At 50.8% G+C, this 18,267-nt stretch overlaps 1 protein-coding gene across 1 annotated transcript; it reads right to left on the bottom strand.

Moving 5' to 3' along the window:
* Nucleotides 1–1,079: 1,079 nt before the first annotated feature.
* Nucleotides 1,080–18,261, bottom strand: BJ171DRAFT_584296 (uncharacterized protein; the record flags this gene model as incomplete). The annotated part of the gene is made up of 27 exons (XM_053114302.1): nt 1,080–1,193; nt 1,320–1,448; nt 1,525–1,821; nt 1,933–2,368; nt 2,432–2,642; nt 2,949–3,219; nt 3,318–3,515; nt 3,632–3,718; nt 3,839–3,895; nt 4,162–4,323; nt 4,405–4,490; nt 4,554–4,635; nt 4,721–4,768; nt 4,959–5,102; nt 5,183–5,292; nt 5,511–13,982; nt 14,283–14,392; nt 14,474–14,660; nt 15,043–15,415; nt 15,758–16,021; nt 16,222–16,363; nt 16,611–16,636; nt 16,783–17,040; nt 17,232–17,291; nt 17,475–17,579; nt 17,696–17,862; nt 18,123–18,261. 27 exons carry the CDS (start codon nt 18,259–18,261, stop codon nt 1,080–1,082), a joined length of 12,735 nt encoding a protein of 4,244 aa, XP_052964475.1.
* Between the last annotated feature and the right edge of the window lie 6 nt (nt 18,262–18,267).

Raw genomic sequence — 18,267 nt, 5'->3', positions numbered from 1 at the left:
TCATGGGACCATCGGGGTGCGTTCATGTCGTAGTAAATGTCGTTGGTGACCCGCAATCCATCGCATCGGTGCACCACAGCCCAATATCGCGACGCCAACGCAATCAAGACGACATGGTCAAGGTGTGCAAATCGAGCGTCGCTGACGGATATCGATGAGTGGGGGGGGGAAACTTTGGACAAGCAAGATCCAAGGTCTTGTGGGACTCCATGGCCATATGGAATCCATTGGCACTCAGCCAAGATGGACTTGGCAGCAACGATGGGCGGCAACACCAAAGATACGGCGGCTCAGCGAGACGACATCGCAGCAAGAGCTCGACTGGTGAACACTGTCCAACTTTCTCCACACACAGGATATCGGGCGTCTCATTTACATCACACCCATAACGAGACACGTTTCTGGACGCAGGCGGGGGCTTTCTCCGCATGTGAATGCCCACAATCCATCGCCCATCGCGGCCAAACAGTGTGTCCATGGAAACTGACACTGGTTGCCTGTGGGAACGCATCGTGAAAGCAAGGAAAGGGAGAGATATATCCGTCGAGCCCACGGGGACTCAACTTTGCTTGGTATTTCGAGCAATCCATGCATCACCGGGGGTGTCCACCAGGCCCATCCGTCTCCAAGATCCATGTGTGCTCGGTGAACGAGCTCAACACATCCCAGGTGTGCTCACAGTGCCCGGAGGCCGAGCGCCTCGTTTGACCTGGCTGGCTTGATATCGAGAAACCATGAAGCTGTGCAGAGGGTCGAATGCATCCACCACACTCCCACATCGAGACATCAATGCCTCACGGATCATGATCTGAGTATGCCAGTCCCGTCGCCACAGGGAATCGGTCGTGTATTCATGACCATGCTTCCCAAACCAACCAAAAACAAAGAGATTGCCAACCAGGACTGGAAACAATCTCGCGGCCTGCTCACTGGGGCCTACAGTCAGTCAGCGGGATTCAGACATCTGAAGCCAGGAAGGAACTGTCCCGTTTTTTTTTTTTTTTTCTGGATCGACTGTATCAGCATTGTATTCTGCAAAAATCTGCGGTGGTCTATTGTGACATTTTCATCAACCAACATCACTCGAGACGAAGTCGCTTATCAAAAGTCAGGTGCACTTTTTTCTCAATGGGCTGGGTGAAGCGCAGTGCCTCTTGTCGTCGTTCCAGATCCGAGGGTGACGATTGGCGGTCCTTTTAAGCGATATCCACAGTATATGCTTAGTGGAGCTACCCGCCGCCCTATCTTACGTAGCGGAGAAATCCGGACCCAACAAGCCTGTAATGATCATCTTTTGTGGCTTTTGTTTCGTATCTTACCTTGTTTCCTTGATCAAGAGCCATGGAGACCCGGTTCATGTACCACTTTTTCTGTCGCGGAGGCAACTCCCTTGGAATTGCCGGTGGGCGAACAGTGTAGGGCTGAATATCAACGTCGGTGACGTTGGGCTATGCCGAAGAATCAGGATTAGATCGCGATGCCTGATACGGCACACACACCAAAGAATATTGATACCTGCCCTACCTGTGCACAAGGAATGGAGCGCAGCATGTCGCTTGGGGCGAACGGAGAGATGCGAATGACCGGCAGCAAAATCTTCCACAGCTCAATCTCCGAGTCGTATTTCCCTTCCTCTTGCAACATCACGTTCAGAGTTGTTTCGATGGAGTTGTCTGCTCGGGAAAAGGCTTTGATGCTATCGATCATCATAGCAAAGGCGTTGACAATCGTAGCCGTGATCTCGATGGGGATTGTTTTTGGTTTGGCGAGGGTCTTGGTTCGCAGCTGTAAATGGCATGTTGCTTCGCCTACCCGGATGCCCTGAGGATCGTTGTCGACAGCGTAAGTCGGGAAGTCCGTGGGAAGCCCATGGGAAGATAATCCGCTTCTCTCGTTCCAACAATCATCCCTCCACAAGCACACTATACCGACCCGAACCGTAACAGCAAAGCGGTGCTTGCTCTTGGGCTTGATCAGCGCGACAGAGGGACTGATGAGAACCGAGAAGTTCTCGCACCGAATCTCTGTGTCTCGCGCAAGCTCATTGCCGCTGTTGTCCACAATGCCAACATGGATGACAGTTTCTCCGCAATTCTCGACTTCAAAATGCTTTTTGGCTCGTGCGGACTCTGGGATTTTCGGATAATTGATCACTATTGCGGCAGTGGGTTTTCCCGGTTCGTCGCCCACGGATTGCATCCCAAAAACGCCCCCGGACCCAGTCAAGAGAAGAGTGCCGAGCTGTTTAGTTTTGCGTCCTTGTGCTTCGTCAAAGTGGAAAATGTGCACGGCACCCTCTGCTGGTCCAGTGACCTTGGGGTCAAAGTAAAGTTTGATTTCTGTCGGTTGCTCCGGAGGCAACGGTACCCTGGGAAAGCGGGTCGGTCAGATTCATGGCAAGTGTGCTCAATCTATTGACGCAATCCCTTACCGATCATACGATTCCATATAAAAGTCTGCGTTAGTAAGCTGGAATGAAAGTAATATTGTGACTGGGGTGGGGTTGATGATGTTGACCACGCGGAATTCTGGGTTTCCAATACCAACGACTCCAAACGGAAGCTTATTGATCTCGAGCTTGATTTCTGCAACAACCCCTGTGCCTTCGATGTAATCGCCAAAAATCGAGTTAAGGATCGGAACTGAATGTCGGTGGCATGAGAAAGTCAGACAGAGCCCTCGGTAGGGTCAAAATGCATATATGGGCGTCGCAACGATAGATCGGACCCATATCATTCTGACCGGTCTAGCTATTGACGCTATAAAAAGATATCTGAATGGTATGTGTTCCTTCATCGGTCTCCAGTGTGGCAGCGGCCAAGTATCCAACAGCAATCTTGGGCTTGAACTGAATCGGTATGGAGACCTCCCTCTTTGATTTTGCCGTGCCCTAATTTGCGCGCAAAATGGTTTCCATTGCGATTTTTCCAAATCGGAGACGAGGTTACCAATGGGCACGTCCTCAATTCCAAAGCTCGGCATGGGGAGGATGAATATGGGGCCCTGGAAAATGAGACTCGATTCGGAACACACCTGGACAAAGGGATAGTCCCTCGAGACAAGGAATATATCTCGATATGCATCTTCGACAAAAAACTTCCAGTTCAAGGGCCGACGAAGCGGGTTTTGAAAGGAAAAGCTATTGGAACTGATGTTTCCGAGGAGCACAGGTCCGAACTGGATGGCCTTTGCTTCAGAGAAATCCAGAGCTGTGATGATCTGTTGTCCAGCACAATGCGGCATGTCAACGTAGCGAGAGTGAGCAAACATTGGTGCCGCGCAGAGCTGCCCCACTTCGGTGCATCATATCAACCTACGTCGATAAGAAGCCCTCGGACTGGAAGCTCGATGGTTGCGATCGCCGGAATGTTGGTGTGGAGTTCGAGAACACCTTCACACAGAATGCTTGATGGAACTTCGTCATCCAAATCGCTTCCGATTGCACATAGCTCAAGCGTCAATTCTTTAAATTGGCGGGAGCCAACCAAGGCACTGCGATGGTAGAGCGAATATTCCTATGGCATCGCGATCGTTCGAGTTGTATAAGGGTCAATCGATGCCGATTTATCGTTGTGGAGCGATCGCCTCCCAAACACGCGCATTGCGGGGGATTGATCGCAAAATTACTCACACTCGATGTGATCGTGGCTTCGTATTGGACAGGGAATCGGTTTGGATTGAATACATAGATGCTCACAATCGAACCAGAGTCCATCGGCTGATACGGTCGATGTTACACGTGCGTTTGCATCAAGACCAGTGTAAATTAGAATTGGAGTACAGGATAGATGTCAACTGAACACGGTGTCAGGAGCAAAGTAGAGCAGCAAAACCCTACCGTTTCTCCAAAAGTCCAGCTGATCCATAGGCTCAGGCGTGTCGAGAGGCTCAGGCGCTTGACGGAAGAACAACAACTTGTTTATGCCATAACTAAAGAGGCACTGACGCTGATGCATCGTCCGCCATCACTCTCAGCCTGCAGATAAACTTCTTCTTGCCGCCTCCCACCAAGGCTGTTGCTTCACTTATGTCAAGGGTGGCCCCGGTGGCTGTCGGAAAGGGTGGAAACAACTTGGATGAGACCGAGACTGACGATCGACTACATAGAGGTTGATTCAGTGCCGATTTCTTGTCAGAACTAGCTCAATCAGTAATGTATACCTGATTGTTGCCGGGGTCTTGCGGGTTCGCGGGATAATCAAACAGCTCGGGGAAGGTCCGAAACTGTGTTGCGATTTCTGCGTCTGGATGCTCGTTCGGGTCGGACAGGAACACCGCCGCCGCAACATTGATTTCGAACTCACAGTCGTTCATAACTTTGATCTGGTTAACACAAAACCTATTAGCCCGACCTCGTCGCCTCCATTATTCTCGAATCTGTTACGGGGCTTGACACAAACTTACAAAGCTTTCACTTGTCTCTCCAAGATATATCGTGCCCATGTCGATGTAATTTGGCAATCCCGCCTCATATATTCGATATACCGCACCTGTGAATCGGTGGATGTCAGTCAGAAAACGCTAAACATGCATCGCTCGATTGTGACGCTTACCTCTCCCTGTCATGGCCACCGTCTGTTTGTCAACCTGGGTCTGTATCTCGATTGTCGAGGAGTAATCAATGTCTTGATCGGGCTTGAATATAAATGGGCATTTTCAAATACCCCCCAGGCTCAATATGGCCCTTCATTGGGACAGCTTCTCCTAGCCGAATTTGAACATCAAAGTCCCAGAATGGCACAAACTCATAGTCCAGGATTGCTGTGCCCTATTACGAGGTTTGGGCAAGTTCTGGTCAACATGATGTTTAGCCAGCCGCCAATAACCTAGAATATGAATTGGGGGGGGGCTTCCACAGCTCGTATCGGTTGCAAGAACAAATCCCTTGTTCGATGGCCCAGATAGGCCTTCATGCCTTGATGCATCAAATAGCGTCTCACAGATCGAGAAGAACCAACCTCATTTTGGAGCAGAACCACCGCGGTCTTCTCAGCCCCGATTCCAACGTGTCCAAAGTCCACAGCTTGAGTATCCAGAACGAGTTTTGGTTTACCGCCTGCGCCAACGAGCTTGAGCGAGGAGAGTTCCTCCCAAACGCTCCCCTAGTAAACAGATGTACACGAAATTGATGAGATCAGGTGAGCAAGAAGGAGGGGTTCATTCCATTCAACCGTGTGCTCACCTCGCACTTTTCGACAACAAGTCGGGCTTCGTGCCAGTCGTCACCATCTTCATCAAGCGATTCAAATATGGCTTCGATGTCAATGGTTTTATCGGGCTCAAGAATTCCCTCTAGTTTTGGTATGTGTCGTGTCAGATTGGGAGCAAATAAAGCAACTTTCGTATCTACAATGAAGGATATTTCGCAGCAAATCGCTTCACAAGCTTACCAGACAATCCCCTGATCTTCCATGGGGTTCTCGCTGGAACATGTTCTGACGATGCCAGGATTTTGGACTTTGATCGACCTTGTTTGAGACTCTGGGATCCCATCGAACTTCCAGCCTTACCCTTCTTGGCAAGTCGCTTGGGCACGCCTCCGCCTTCGGTGACGCTATCGAGGGACCCTTTGAGCGCATGCTCCGGGGTGTATACCTCTATTCGGACACGATAGCGTACTTCGGAGTTACCAAAGTTGGTGAGGGTTCGCTTCACAGAAGCCGTTTGGCCAACCATGATTCTTCCGACTGAAGCATCGTCGTCGTCGTCAAGAGCGACGGCCTCCGCATAGGCCCTGAATTTGTACGGGATTGTTTCGGTGATGGTTCCCCTCCCGAGATTTGTCATCAACAGCACGCTGCCATCGAAAAGTTCGGGCTTCTTTGGTGTTACCGTGAGATCGATGGTGATCTCCTGACCAGCAACAATCAAGCTCTTGTCGGCTCGCCAGCCTTTGGTTATGAAGCTGATGTTCGGAGAGATGGGCTGAGACATCTGAACCTCCAGAGGAATATCGAGCTCTCCATCGTTAATGACCGTGATTCGACCATTCTGAATATCGTTGATTGACATATTGACGAGACTGAGTCTGTTGTCGATTTTCCATGAGCACACCCCTGCCGTGGCCTTGAAAGGAATCGATACAAAGTCGTTCTCGGGCAGGGCAATTTTGATTCCTTCTTTTGTGTTCAGACTTTCGAGAGGCCGATAGGTGAGGGTCACAGGAATAGACTCCCCCGATCGAACCACTATTCCACCACGGCTGTTTTTAGGTGCCTCGATTTGTAGGAATTGATGCGGATTCCTGATTTCGATCTCGCCATCGACATTTCCAATGTTCTTGAGGTCAATTTTTTTTGTATATCCAACACCGACGACACAAGTCCCCCAGTCGAGGCCGCCGAATTGGATATCTGCCGGATCGACATATGTGGGTTTGATGCGTACACCGCCCCCGATGCCCTTCGTCTCGAACGATATCGGAGCCATACTCCACGTTAGTCGGTACTTTTGTTGGTATGGACCTTCATTGGTTGGACTGAAGCTAATGCCGACCTCCACGGAATCTCCAGGCTCGAGTTCGCCTCGCTGCTGCGCGCACTCGAAGGGGAGACGATTGGCACCGGAAGCCGTGCCAGAAAACATCGCCTGGGATCCACCATCAGCAATGATAGGCTCGATACGCCAGATATCCCGGAAAGTACCGGCGTTTGAGATCAAGAGCGTCCGTGTGCTCGTTTTTCGGCGAGTCACTAGTCCAAAGTCCAATATCGCTGGAGCGAGCTCGATTCGAGGGACACCAATGCGAGCACTGAGATAGAAGGACAGGACAACCTCTCCTGCAGAGCGCAGCTCGTATCCTTGCTGATAAAGCCCGGGAGTCGCCGCGAATACAGAAGCTGAGATGTTGATGGAGTTTCGAGGATCGATCGTACCAGAGGAGGGCGTGATCTGGAAGTATTCAAATCCGTCACCCTCGACTCCTGGAGGAACGCATGTCTGGCTGAGGATGGGCACTAGTTCAAAATCAAAGCTGAGGTTGCCGGTGTTAGGGAGGTTAAAGAGGAGAATGTCTTCACTCCTTTGATCGATTCTGAAGAGCCCGAGGTTGAATGTGTCAACTTCGTCATCGTCCTTCTTGGCAGAAACGGAAAGCTGAGTGAGGGTCTCGACCACATGGTTGGATGCTTGCAAACGTCGCAAGGTGCCTGTAAGAAATTCCCGATTTGGCACCCACTCTCCCGAGAGTTGATCTCGGACGTTCTTCATGATTGACTTTGTGCTCTCGATGACTCTGTTGTTGATAGCATCGATTTTTTTCTTGAGCAGCCCAATCTCCTCGCTGGTCTTCTCGGTATAGCCGTGCAAGATCATGCGCGACTGATTCATCAGACCCTGTGCCATGTTGATCAAGTTCCCGAGTGTATGCTCGATGCGCTGGGCTGCTTCAGCATGCGGCTCCTCCGAGCCTCCCTCGCTGGCGCCGTGCTCACGCAGCTGTCGTCCCTTCGCAGCTTCGGCACCTTCGCCATTGACTTCTTTACCCTTTGACGGTCCGGTTGGACTGGCTCCGGATGTTTTAGAATCGCCTTTGTATCCAGCTTGATCGGGCTCAGGAGTCCGGGAAGCAACATCTGGTTTGGTCGATCGATCCGGGAGTCTTCGCCGCTCTTGAGCAGGGCGATATCGGCCAAGTCCGCCGATCCACCGCCTATCCTGGCCATTCTCGCCTTGAAGGTCAGCGGCCATATCGATTTCGCTGAGGAGAGCCTTTTCCAGCTCAGCCTCTATTGCTGTGAGTTCGTCCATGTACTTGACAGCCGCTGATTCATCATCCAGCTCATGCGGGAGCGCCTGAGGGGCTGTACTCTTTTGAGAGCGGCTCGATCTGCGCTCAAAAGATCGTCTAGATTGGATGCCTCGAGACTCGCGATCGCCAGTTTCGATTCGACTTGCAGCAGTGCTTGAGGTATCCGCACGTCTCTCGGAAGCAGTGCTAGGGACATCGAACATGGCCCCATCCTGACCATCCTCGTCCGATTTGGGGGTATACCCAAATCGGACCTGCTTTCCGGATTCAGATGTAGCTTTGCCTTTGAAATCGGAGCCATCAAAGACCCGAGTTCCTTGTATGAAACGCAGCGCCTCGTCGTCCGTGGTACCTCTCCCGCCGACTTCGGAACCTACCGATCCCTCTCGTCTTCTGCGCGGAGTTCCTGATGCCGCTGTAGAAGTGTGAGCCGAAGTGGGTGTGAAAGGCTGGCGGCTGTCAACAGACTCGCGGCTGAAAGTCGATACCCGTGTCCCGTGTCTCTGATGAATTCTGGAGCCATCTGGGCGCCCTTGTCTCTTCGACTCGGCAAGACCGTTATCGAGCTCGGCAGCACGCAGTCCAGCCAGAATCTCCTGTAAATTTTCAATGTGGGAGAACATGGCCATCTGCCCGGCTTCGAAAGTGGTTGTGCTCCGCGCTGTCGGTGTGCTCCCAAGCCGCGATTGAGGGGTAGAGCGGGATTGCTCTGCGGTCGTCGGCTTGGTTGTCTCATCGGTTACTTTTGGAGGTGCGAGCTTGATGATTGCCTTCCCACCCGTGATACAGATGCTACCGGTATACTGCTCCCCATCCCGCGTACGTATCATGTACTTTGCGGTGTTGATTGCCCCGTACTCTCGTGGAATGCCATGGAACATGATCTTTGCCTTTTCGCCGGGCTGAACCACTCCGCTTGGCGGATCCGCAAAAAATATGTCATAGTCCTCATCGTACGAAGGAACCCCATCCTGGGTATTTTCAAAGATCGAAACCTCGAACTCGATCGGCTTGCTCCCCGTGTTCTCCATTTCGATGGAGCGCGTATGCGTTTTGTTGATAGCCGCAATGCCGAAATCAATTGCCATGAGCTCCTTGGAAATCATCAAATATGGAACTCCGACGATTCCGTAGCACATCGCAACCTTGTTCCCGGCATCCGTTTCAAAGGACAGCGATGTAGAGAGAGGCTGATAGTCCAACGGTGAGTATTTGACTCGGATGCTGAATGTTTCTCCAGGATTGATCACACCTGTGCTTGGAAACGCTTCGATGTTGACGCTCTCTGAACGAGAACTCCACATGCACACAGCGTTTCCGTCATTCGATACCAGAAGACTCAGCACTTTGTTGACATTAATATAGGTCGTTCCAAAGTCGAGCTCGGACTTATGGATCTTGAATATAGGTATGCCGATGCGGACAAACAGCGGGACCAAGGTCTGCTCCCAGATTCCTCCGGGAACGCGCAGCCATTTGATACGCAAATGGGCGGGCTTTTCGATAGGTGACTGGGTTGAGCACTCAACCGTAACAGTGGTGGAGCAGCCAGATTCCACCGAGCCTTCGTATTCGCTTGGGTCGCTCCCATGAAGCTTAAAGTCGCCGTTGCTTTGGCAGATATATATCCAGAACCGACAGATCATCAGACCGCGATTGCTGAGTTTGAGGGCACGCGTTCCGGTTGTGCCGATCTTGAGACTGCCAAAGTCGAGAGTGCGATCGCAGATAAGATCTGCTGAAGCTCCCGTGCCTGCGAGTCGGATGGTGGAGACGCCATGTTTGTGGAGGAACCTAGCTTCGCCCCGATATTGAACCTGCTCCTTTGGAGGATGGAAATCAACAGGAATATGAAGCTTTTCTCCGGGCTGAAGGTGCCATGATCGCCCGCTTATGGAAAACTCCGGATGAATATACTGGAGTGAGAGATTTTGGGTCTCCATCGACATGTTGATGATCTGCAACATCAGCGTATGTGATTTTGACTCGTCTTCCTGGCGAACGACGCCGTACGGGAACGAGGGAGCAGACTCGGGCTCTTTCGCTGTTTTGCCCGAATATGCTTCCGTCGCGACTATGCCGAAATCATGGAAAGGTGGAAAGAATTCGAGTGGTCGATATGCGTTTCCGTCCACATGCAGTCTCATCGACTTGAGCAACAGCGGGAGATTGTTTGTCGATTCCTCGGTCGTCACGGGCATGTAGTGGAAATCGATGAAGGTGTCCGTTTTGGTCTGATACTTGTTACAGTATCCGATCAGAAAATGATACGAATAAAAGGGCCGCAGAATGGGTGTGATTTCGGGGATGCTGCTGCCCAAGATATCGATTGTGTCTGTTTTGTGGATCTGCACCGATATTCCCAGATCATCCTTGCGATCGCCATCGCTCCAATAGTCGGACCGACTCTTTGCTCCCTTGGCCACCTTCAGTAGGTCCTTCAAGGCGTTGAAAACTTGAAACTTCCTTCTTAGGATGCTCCAGTAATCTTTGCGAATCCTGATGTGCATCATTCCAGCGCCGGAGGTCGTCCCCTCGTATGGCACGGTGGAGGTGATGTTCAGGAATTCGATTTTAACCAAGTCTGGGCTGTCGCTTGTTATTGCTTTCAAAGAAAGTGGAAGGGTCCCTTTGTTGGTGGCGTATATCGGGAGCCAAGCCACCGTACCCTCACGCTGGTATCCAAAGTCTATGGCCCTGTCTTCGTACTTCTCACATATCAACTGGGCCGTTCCACCCGTGCCCGAGAGATTGACAATGTAGAGCCTCAGGTTTGAGAATACCAGCATCTTGATCACAGTCGATCGGGACTCGGTCGGTTGGTACGATACCGCTATTTCCTGCTGCGCTTTCGGGGTCAGATGAAAGGACTTGATACCCACGTAGAACGGGGGCTTGACGAGGATTGTCACCAAAGTTTCGGTTGATCCATTGTTGGTGATGGTGAACTTTTTCTCCTTCTTCTGAAAGACAACGGTGCTCCCGAACTCGAGGACATCGGGACATCCAAAGAGTGAGGTGTTGACCATCTGTCCACGCAGAAGCACGGTTGCTACTTTCGTGGGCTTTGCGTGCCGATCAAGCGTTTCGGCTATGTGAACCTCGGCCATGCTCTCAAAAGTCCCGGACGAGTCGGCATGGAATTTGAATACCAACGGATATGTTTCGTAGGCGTGGAGCTCCCCGAGGATCATTCCGATTTCAAAGGCCGAGAACTTGGACTTTCCGCTGATCATCTTGACGCTCCAGGAATATGATGCTGGGAAGGTATTGCACAGAAGCAGTGTCTTTTGGCTGATCTCTAACGACGATACCTCCACGCGGCCAAAGTCGAGGGTGATCTGCTTATCCTTGTTTGGAGGTGGAAAGATCAAAAAGTCGGTATCGCTCTTGCCAATCATTTGAATGGCGTGAAAGCTGTGGTCATGCTCAAGCAAGGCCATTCCAAACCCGTAAAATCGCAATACATCCGGGCTTTCGAGAGGCGGGACGAACATGACGTCGACATTGCCAGAGTCGTGTGGAGGCATCGTCTTTGATCTTGGATCGATGGTGAACAGCGTGCTGGCAAGAAAAGATACGGTAAGCTCATGGTTGCTTCGGTTTTTGACGGGCACGGGCTGCAGCTGAGATCTCCGAAAGTTGTCGGACTGGCCGACGAGTTTGGCGCCCATCTTGAACTCGATATTGTCGCGAATGAAGACGGCCTCGCAGTAAGTGGCGCAAGCCGTGGTTTGATTACTTCCGGCGGGTGGAGTATACGGAACCATCGACCCGCGTGAAAGCGGCTTGAGAACCGGCTGCAGGTCAAACCTTTGGGCCATCTCCTCTGGCGATGGATACTCATCCAGCACGCGTTTGGGGTGCGACATCCACATTCTGAGAAAATCAATGCCGTTTTTATCTGGGAGCTCTCCGGGTCGATGGATGTACGGTTCAACACAGATTCCCACAAGCGAGAGCGGTTTCCCAAACATGGCACTTGGACTTTCTAGTTCAAACGGCGTGAGAAGTTTGAATCTGACTGACTGGAGAAGTGGTCCCCGCTGTCGAGCGTTAAACACAAACGTCACAGGTATAGCCGAAACTGGAGAGATGAGCGAAGGCGATGCTTCATCTGTCGATATGGATGAAATAATAAAGTTCTGATTCGAGTCGGGTGGTGGGGCTTCGATTCCACGAGCTATGAAACTGATGTTGTACTGCGACTCGTTGATGAGGAACAATGTGACCGATTCGGTGTCGCCGATGCGTGCGGGCTTGAAGAAGGCCAGCTCCCATGATGGAAAATACAGTGGCTGGCCAATGAATGCTCGGACTGTCAGCGGAATATTTTGAAACTCTGGGCAAATAACCTCGATGATGGTCTTGATATTCCCTGTGGCACGGCCGGCTAGCGAACTCGCCATGCTCAACACAACTTCGACGGTGTTGGCCATGCGAGGGGCTATGCGGACCAAATATGGGCATTTGATGGCCGGATGCTGGCAGTAGAGCCCGACGGTGATGGAGACATCCGAAAGATTCATCAATGTTAGGCATCTCATTTGCACATGTGAATCCATGGGCGATATTCCAAAATCCAAGGTGTGCGCCTCGCGTCGGGATTCTTGATCGGACGTGGCCGACATCATGTTTTTCAAGATGGCCGTATCGGTCGGAGACAAATTGAGATGAGGCTTGTCTTTGGAGTCGCCTCGCTGGAATTTTCGCATAAACTCGCATCGCTCGCGAGTCAATGCGGCTGCGCCGGCCATGGAGCTCTCGGCGTCCTCGGGATACAAGGTAATTGGGATTCCGGCGATCCCCACGAGCTGAACCTTGATCATGTCGCCTCCAGGCGAATGAATTTCCAGCACGTCGCTGCACCGACCGAGGCTGGCTGACTCAAACGAGATCGGGACAGACTTTTGTTCATACGGCTGAAGTTTGAGTGTCTTGAGTGCAACGCTAAAGGGTCCGCTTCTGGACGTTTGAGGTCGACTGGGAGCTTGCGGGGTCCCGCTGGTGGTGGCTGCATCGCTTTGCATGCGTAAATTGATGCTGACAGCGCCAGAAGATACATTCTCAATCTTGAGAATGCTCTCTTTGCGCCTCTCCGGAAGGATCCAGCCTGCATCGATGGAAAGCGGCGAGACTCGAACAAAGCTCTGCTTGAGGGCAACCAGTCGGCACATGGCAAGCTTCCTCCCAGAGTCGTCGATGAGGTGAAGAGAGCCATCGACCTGGTCCGCTTTCATCGCTTTGGGATTGAATGATACTGCCATTTCGAGTACACCTTCTCCTTGAAGGCGGAAATGGAATGATTTGACCGAAAATATGTCGACCGGCTCGACGGAAACAAAGAAATCGCGCTCTTCATGGTCGCCGCGACCCGCACGATAGCGCAAAACCGTACTGTTGGTGACAGGCGCGTGGACGCTTTGGAACTTGAGTATGTCTGGATCGATCATAACCTTCATTCCATGCGCTTTGAGGTAACCTGTGTCTTCGCTCTCTCGGAGGAATCCAATGATGTCGTCGGGATCCTCAAGATATTCGGTCCCACAGTCTTCGTCTTGCTGTCGCACCCGATTGAATTGTGAGACCCTGTTCAGATCGCCTACTGGCCTCTGACTACCGCGAAGAAAGTGGCCGCTAACTTGGGTCATAGACGACTCCAGGGAGACGACAAGATTTCGAAGTCGTTCCTGATGCTTCTTCTGCAGAATATCATGCCTTTGCCCAGCGTCTGCATCGGGCGACTCGGGCTCAGCACTCTTACCCAGCAATGGCCACGTTGCCTGAATGCTCAGTGAGGCTGGGAGGACCATTATTCCTCGTTGCTGCATCATGGATGGAATGTCGTAAAAGGCGATTCCATCCGGAGTGAATCCCGAGGGCGATGGAAGGTTGCAACCCCTCGGCAGGAATATGGGGAAACCACTATTATCGTAGCCGGCAACGAGATTTTTGGCCGAGTCATTTGGTGTGGACCGCCCTTCGATGTAAAATCGGGTTCCAAAGTTTGTCATTCCAGCTGGAATGGGTTTGATGCTCGCCGTTTTTCCATAAAATGGGATGCGGTTCGCGGTGTACCCGATAGGGAAAGGAGGTAGATTCAAGGGCGGTGCAAAATATGGCTCGTTAGTTCCACTATAGCCCGACGGTATGGGGAAGTGAAACAACCGGTCACTGGGCACTTTTGCCGCCTTTGTAGCGACTTCCGAAGCATTCGATGCGTCAACCGGAACTTGAATAGCATTTGAGCGGTACTTTGGGAGTCCAGGCGACATATCTTAGATGGACCCAATTCACATTGTAAAAGTCACGGAGAATATCACAGACGTGTGGGCGACGAACATGAGAAATACATATATAGTCCAGTTAGATTTCACAGCCGAATGAAATTGCAATCAGGTCAGCCACCCCATCCACACAGTCGACAGGAGGCCCTCCGGGCAATCTAGCGAATTGCGCTGCAACTGATTCAGCCATAAATTCAACAGCATCGACAAAATCACAATAACGCTTCATGATGGACGCCTCTTACCGTCATCATAGTCGTCGTCGATGACTTCTAGGTTGACGGATACCCATTTATCCGGATCGGCTCGTGATCTAATAAAGATATTGAACGTTGCACCTATTTCCAGAACATTGCTGAGAAATAAGGCTGGAGGCATCAGTTTTGCTGCATTTTCAAGCTTGCATTCAACACAAACAGCGTCATTGGGTACCCACGAGTTGCTGGTACTGTTCTGGACATGAATCGCCGACAGTTCTTTGTTGATACTGAGTACAGTCGTGAACACCCTCTGCAACTTCTGGGTTCTGGGCTGAATAATGTCAAAGATGACGGGACCGTTGACCAGAAAATCACTGGATGTGCCTCCGGCCTTTAGACCTCTGCATATGGCAAGGTAAGGTACTGGAAATCAGCAAAAGAGTCTTGAATCCTGCGGCCCCAGAGTATTCAGCCCAAACCTACGGAATCTGGCTTGGCCATAGCACCGGATGCCGATCTGATATGTATCCTTCCGGAATATCCTCTGCTACTCGACTCGGATTGTCAATGGGGCTTTTGATGGCCTTCGACTCTCGAGCTCCGCGAAGAAACATTGGTCCAGAATCGCCCGATATTGATGGTTGTCTGCCAATCGGGTGTGCCGATGCATTGGCGTAGATAAGCGACGGTGGCGTTGTATGCATTCTATCTGGGTCGTAGCCTGGGAAGGGACACACGCTGAAGAATCCGGGCGGCCCACGTTTGTAGTCGCTGACATCACTTCGTGGAGGCGTTTTCGTCATACCGGCCGGAACGACAGATCGCTCCAGGTCGCCTTCGTCTCGAAGACTACTCTCGACGGAATGGCATTCATCCCGAGATTCCTCCGAAATGGAGGGACGGCCTTTGACTGTGGAGCTTCTGCGAAGAGCCCCCATCGTCCCAGCAACTATCGAAACTCTTCTGAGGATCTTGAGCGAATTTTGCAAGGTTGCAGATTTTTTCTCATTGTCGCCGCCCTTTGTGTCTGTGCCTTCAGCATGTGGAGCTTTAACTTCAGTAAAGGGACCAGGGGCATAGGTAAATCCAAATGGTAGGCCAGGAACTCGGCCGGTGCGCTCCAAATACTCGTATTTGTGGGTTGGCGGTTTGTTAAGCTTATCCTGAGCAGATTGATCCTGTGGGCAGTCAAAGTCGGGCGGAAAAGTCGGTGTGAATAAATTACCAGCAAAGGTGATGCGCTAGCAACCGTCAGTCGACCCTTTTACATCTACCCGGGTGTCAAGTACGACTCCGATCCAAAATCTATGACAGAAAGCGCTCGATACAATCACAACACGGCTCGGGACTATGTCGTGCCCACAGAGTACCCGTCCAAAAATCAATAGAAAGTCGACGGCCACGCACTCTACTGCGTGCAAAGCACGAAGTTTCAGAAAATAAAGAGCATCCTCGGAGGCCGCCAAAATACTGTTGAAGCGCCATAGGTGCAGCAAGCCATGTCATCTTCGGTTGAGTACCATGAATGGATAGGGCACAGTGGTTGCTCCATTTGGGATCCCAGGAATCTGCGGCAACGGACATGTGATCATGATGTTGGATAGAGGATTGACAGGCAGGCTGACAACGATACTTTCTGTGTGGATCAGAGTAGCTGAATCCTCGGCGAAGAATCCAGGATAATCCTGGACTGGATGCAGCTTGCAGTAGGTCCCAGGGATTTGAAGCATTTGTCTCAGCAACTTTGCCCGAAGGGCCCGACGCGACTCAGCCGCCAGGCGTTTCTGTCGTCAAACGAAAGATAAATTACCAGAAATCACTGTTCAGAGGAGGGCTGTATCGTGGATAGCTTTGGATTTTCCGGTATTAACCGTCAATAATGGAACGTGTCCCTTCAGATCGTTGATATCCAATCAAGTGAAGCCGCCGCATTTGGTACAGCACGGAGATACAAATGGTTATTGCCCCACAGATATATGCAAACCTTCATCAAAACTTTAAGTTCCTGTTCCCACAACAAGGCGTTGAAGTTAGGAACATCAATATCCTTGGTAGACTTGAGACCCGATATCATGTTTTCGATCCCCAAGAGAATTGCATCCTCATAGACGACTGGGAACCAGTTGCTTGCCAAACAGAAACGAGCGGTGTAAAGATCCCCGAAAGTCAAATCCAAATGCGCTGAGTTGAAGTTGTGCAACTCCAGAACCGATCATTTTCCCTGTATTCCTTCCAGGACAACGACAAAGGATCAACATCTTTGGCAGTGATCAGCTTGCTCACCTGATGAATTGAACCGCCATCATTTGTATTGCGGGGTTTGGTGAGCGCATTAAAGGGTGCACATATGGACGGAAAAGAGCTCCAATATACTTTTGATTCGCCTCTGTTTTTTTGATCTGGATTGAGTGCAAGGTACAGATTGTGTCAGCTCTTGTCAATTTCTTTCTCGGAGCTGTGCTACATGATGGAAGCGCTGAATTACTACGATTGTAATCCACGTCTCTTGCAGTCACATTCCAGACTGTGAGCCAGCAGCTCATACATCATTATTCAAGATTCCGAGTAGAGCTCTTATGACAAATGTGGCGCCAGAGTCCTGCCGCTTTCCATCAGCCTTAGAACGGATCACTTTGGGTTTGTTGTCGCCCTGAGAAAATTCTTCGTGGATAATATAAATGACCATATCCTCGAAATGCTTTGGCTGGTACTGGAGACTGGTTGAAAGTCGTCCGATTGAATGCAGCAGATGAATCTTGAAAGCTCTGTTTTCGTCAGTGAAACGCGATGAATCGTTCATTCCCTACATTCGAACAAATTGTGATGGGTCAGTGTGCATTATGATGCAAACTATGGCAAGCTTTCAATCAATGCTCTTGCTACGGATCCAAATCACCGATTCCGTGAACAAAATATGTCAGGCCGGCCATCCCTCTCTACATCAGTACTGCATCGGTACTACGGCATACTCGTGCTACACCGATACCATCTTACCATGCGTTCCTTTTCGTAGATCTGAATTTCAAGAATTTTGGTGATCATTTGCTTGAAAGCCTGTACAGAAACGAGATTTCGCCCATATGAGCTCGCGTGCTGGCGATGATCGCGGTCGAATGCTTTTTTACGTAATGAGGAATGTGCTCCCTTCGGTTCCACTGGAAAAGCGGAAGCGGATGTCGAAGCGCTCAAGCATTGGACGATAGTTACCAGTTTGATGAGGTGATCATGCTCTCGTACCCTCCCTAGATAATGGCCGAGTTCTCCAAGAAGGTACACGGCTTTAAGGCGGTTCTCAAAACGCTCATCTGAGTTTACGAGATTGATCAAGATCCTGATAAGACTCTTCACAAGCGGAATCACGTGCGGTCTCGTCAGTACCAAAGCTAAAGAACACAGTCCAATGATCGCTCTGAACACTCTTGATGATATAGTCCAGTGATACCCTCGGAGCATCTCACCTCTCGTGTGGTCGAGTCGAGGAGAGTGTCATTGATCGATGGCAAAGCGATATGTAATGAGCACATATCGATGTATCGTGCAAACGACTCTGCCTGCGTGAGACCAAGGAGCAGCAACTTCCAGCCCCGATTGAAATGAACTTGAACCGTGTAAAAGTCGGCCTCCTCTGTAGAACAAGGTCAGACACATGAGACACGCAGTTTCTGACCAGCGACTGCAACCGAGCTGCAAAGGAAATACAAGAATAGCATCCAAAGTAGACCAAGCAGCTCTATCGCGGTATCAACAATACTATACACAAAAAAAGAATACAGGTAAACTTGCGATATTTGCCTATAATTTGCGACCGAAGCCCCTCGGCAATTGTTTTGAGCTCTCCATTGATATTTGGATAAGGCACAGAGTCGAGGCTCAGGCCTTCTAAACCCATTCCGCCGCTTGTTTGAATCGGAATGTGATTGTTGGTTTGCTTGAAGCGCTCGCCCAAGTTCAAGGTGCTCCCAGCGGCGACATCATCGTCCGGAGCTGTGGACACGTCATCCTGTACTTTCACGGCAACGTTCATAACTCG

The sequence above is a fragment of the Polychytrium aggregatum genome (assembly GCF_025602895.1).
Source record: "Polychytrium aggregatum strain JEL109 chromosome Unknown BJ171scaffold_32, whole genome shotgun sequence".
Taxonomy (NCBI): Eukaryota; Fungi; Chytridiomycota; class Chytridiomycetes; order Polychytriales; genus Polychytrium; species Polychytrium aggregatum.
This window is presented reverse-complemented; position numbering and strand designations above follow the sequence as displayed.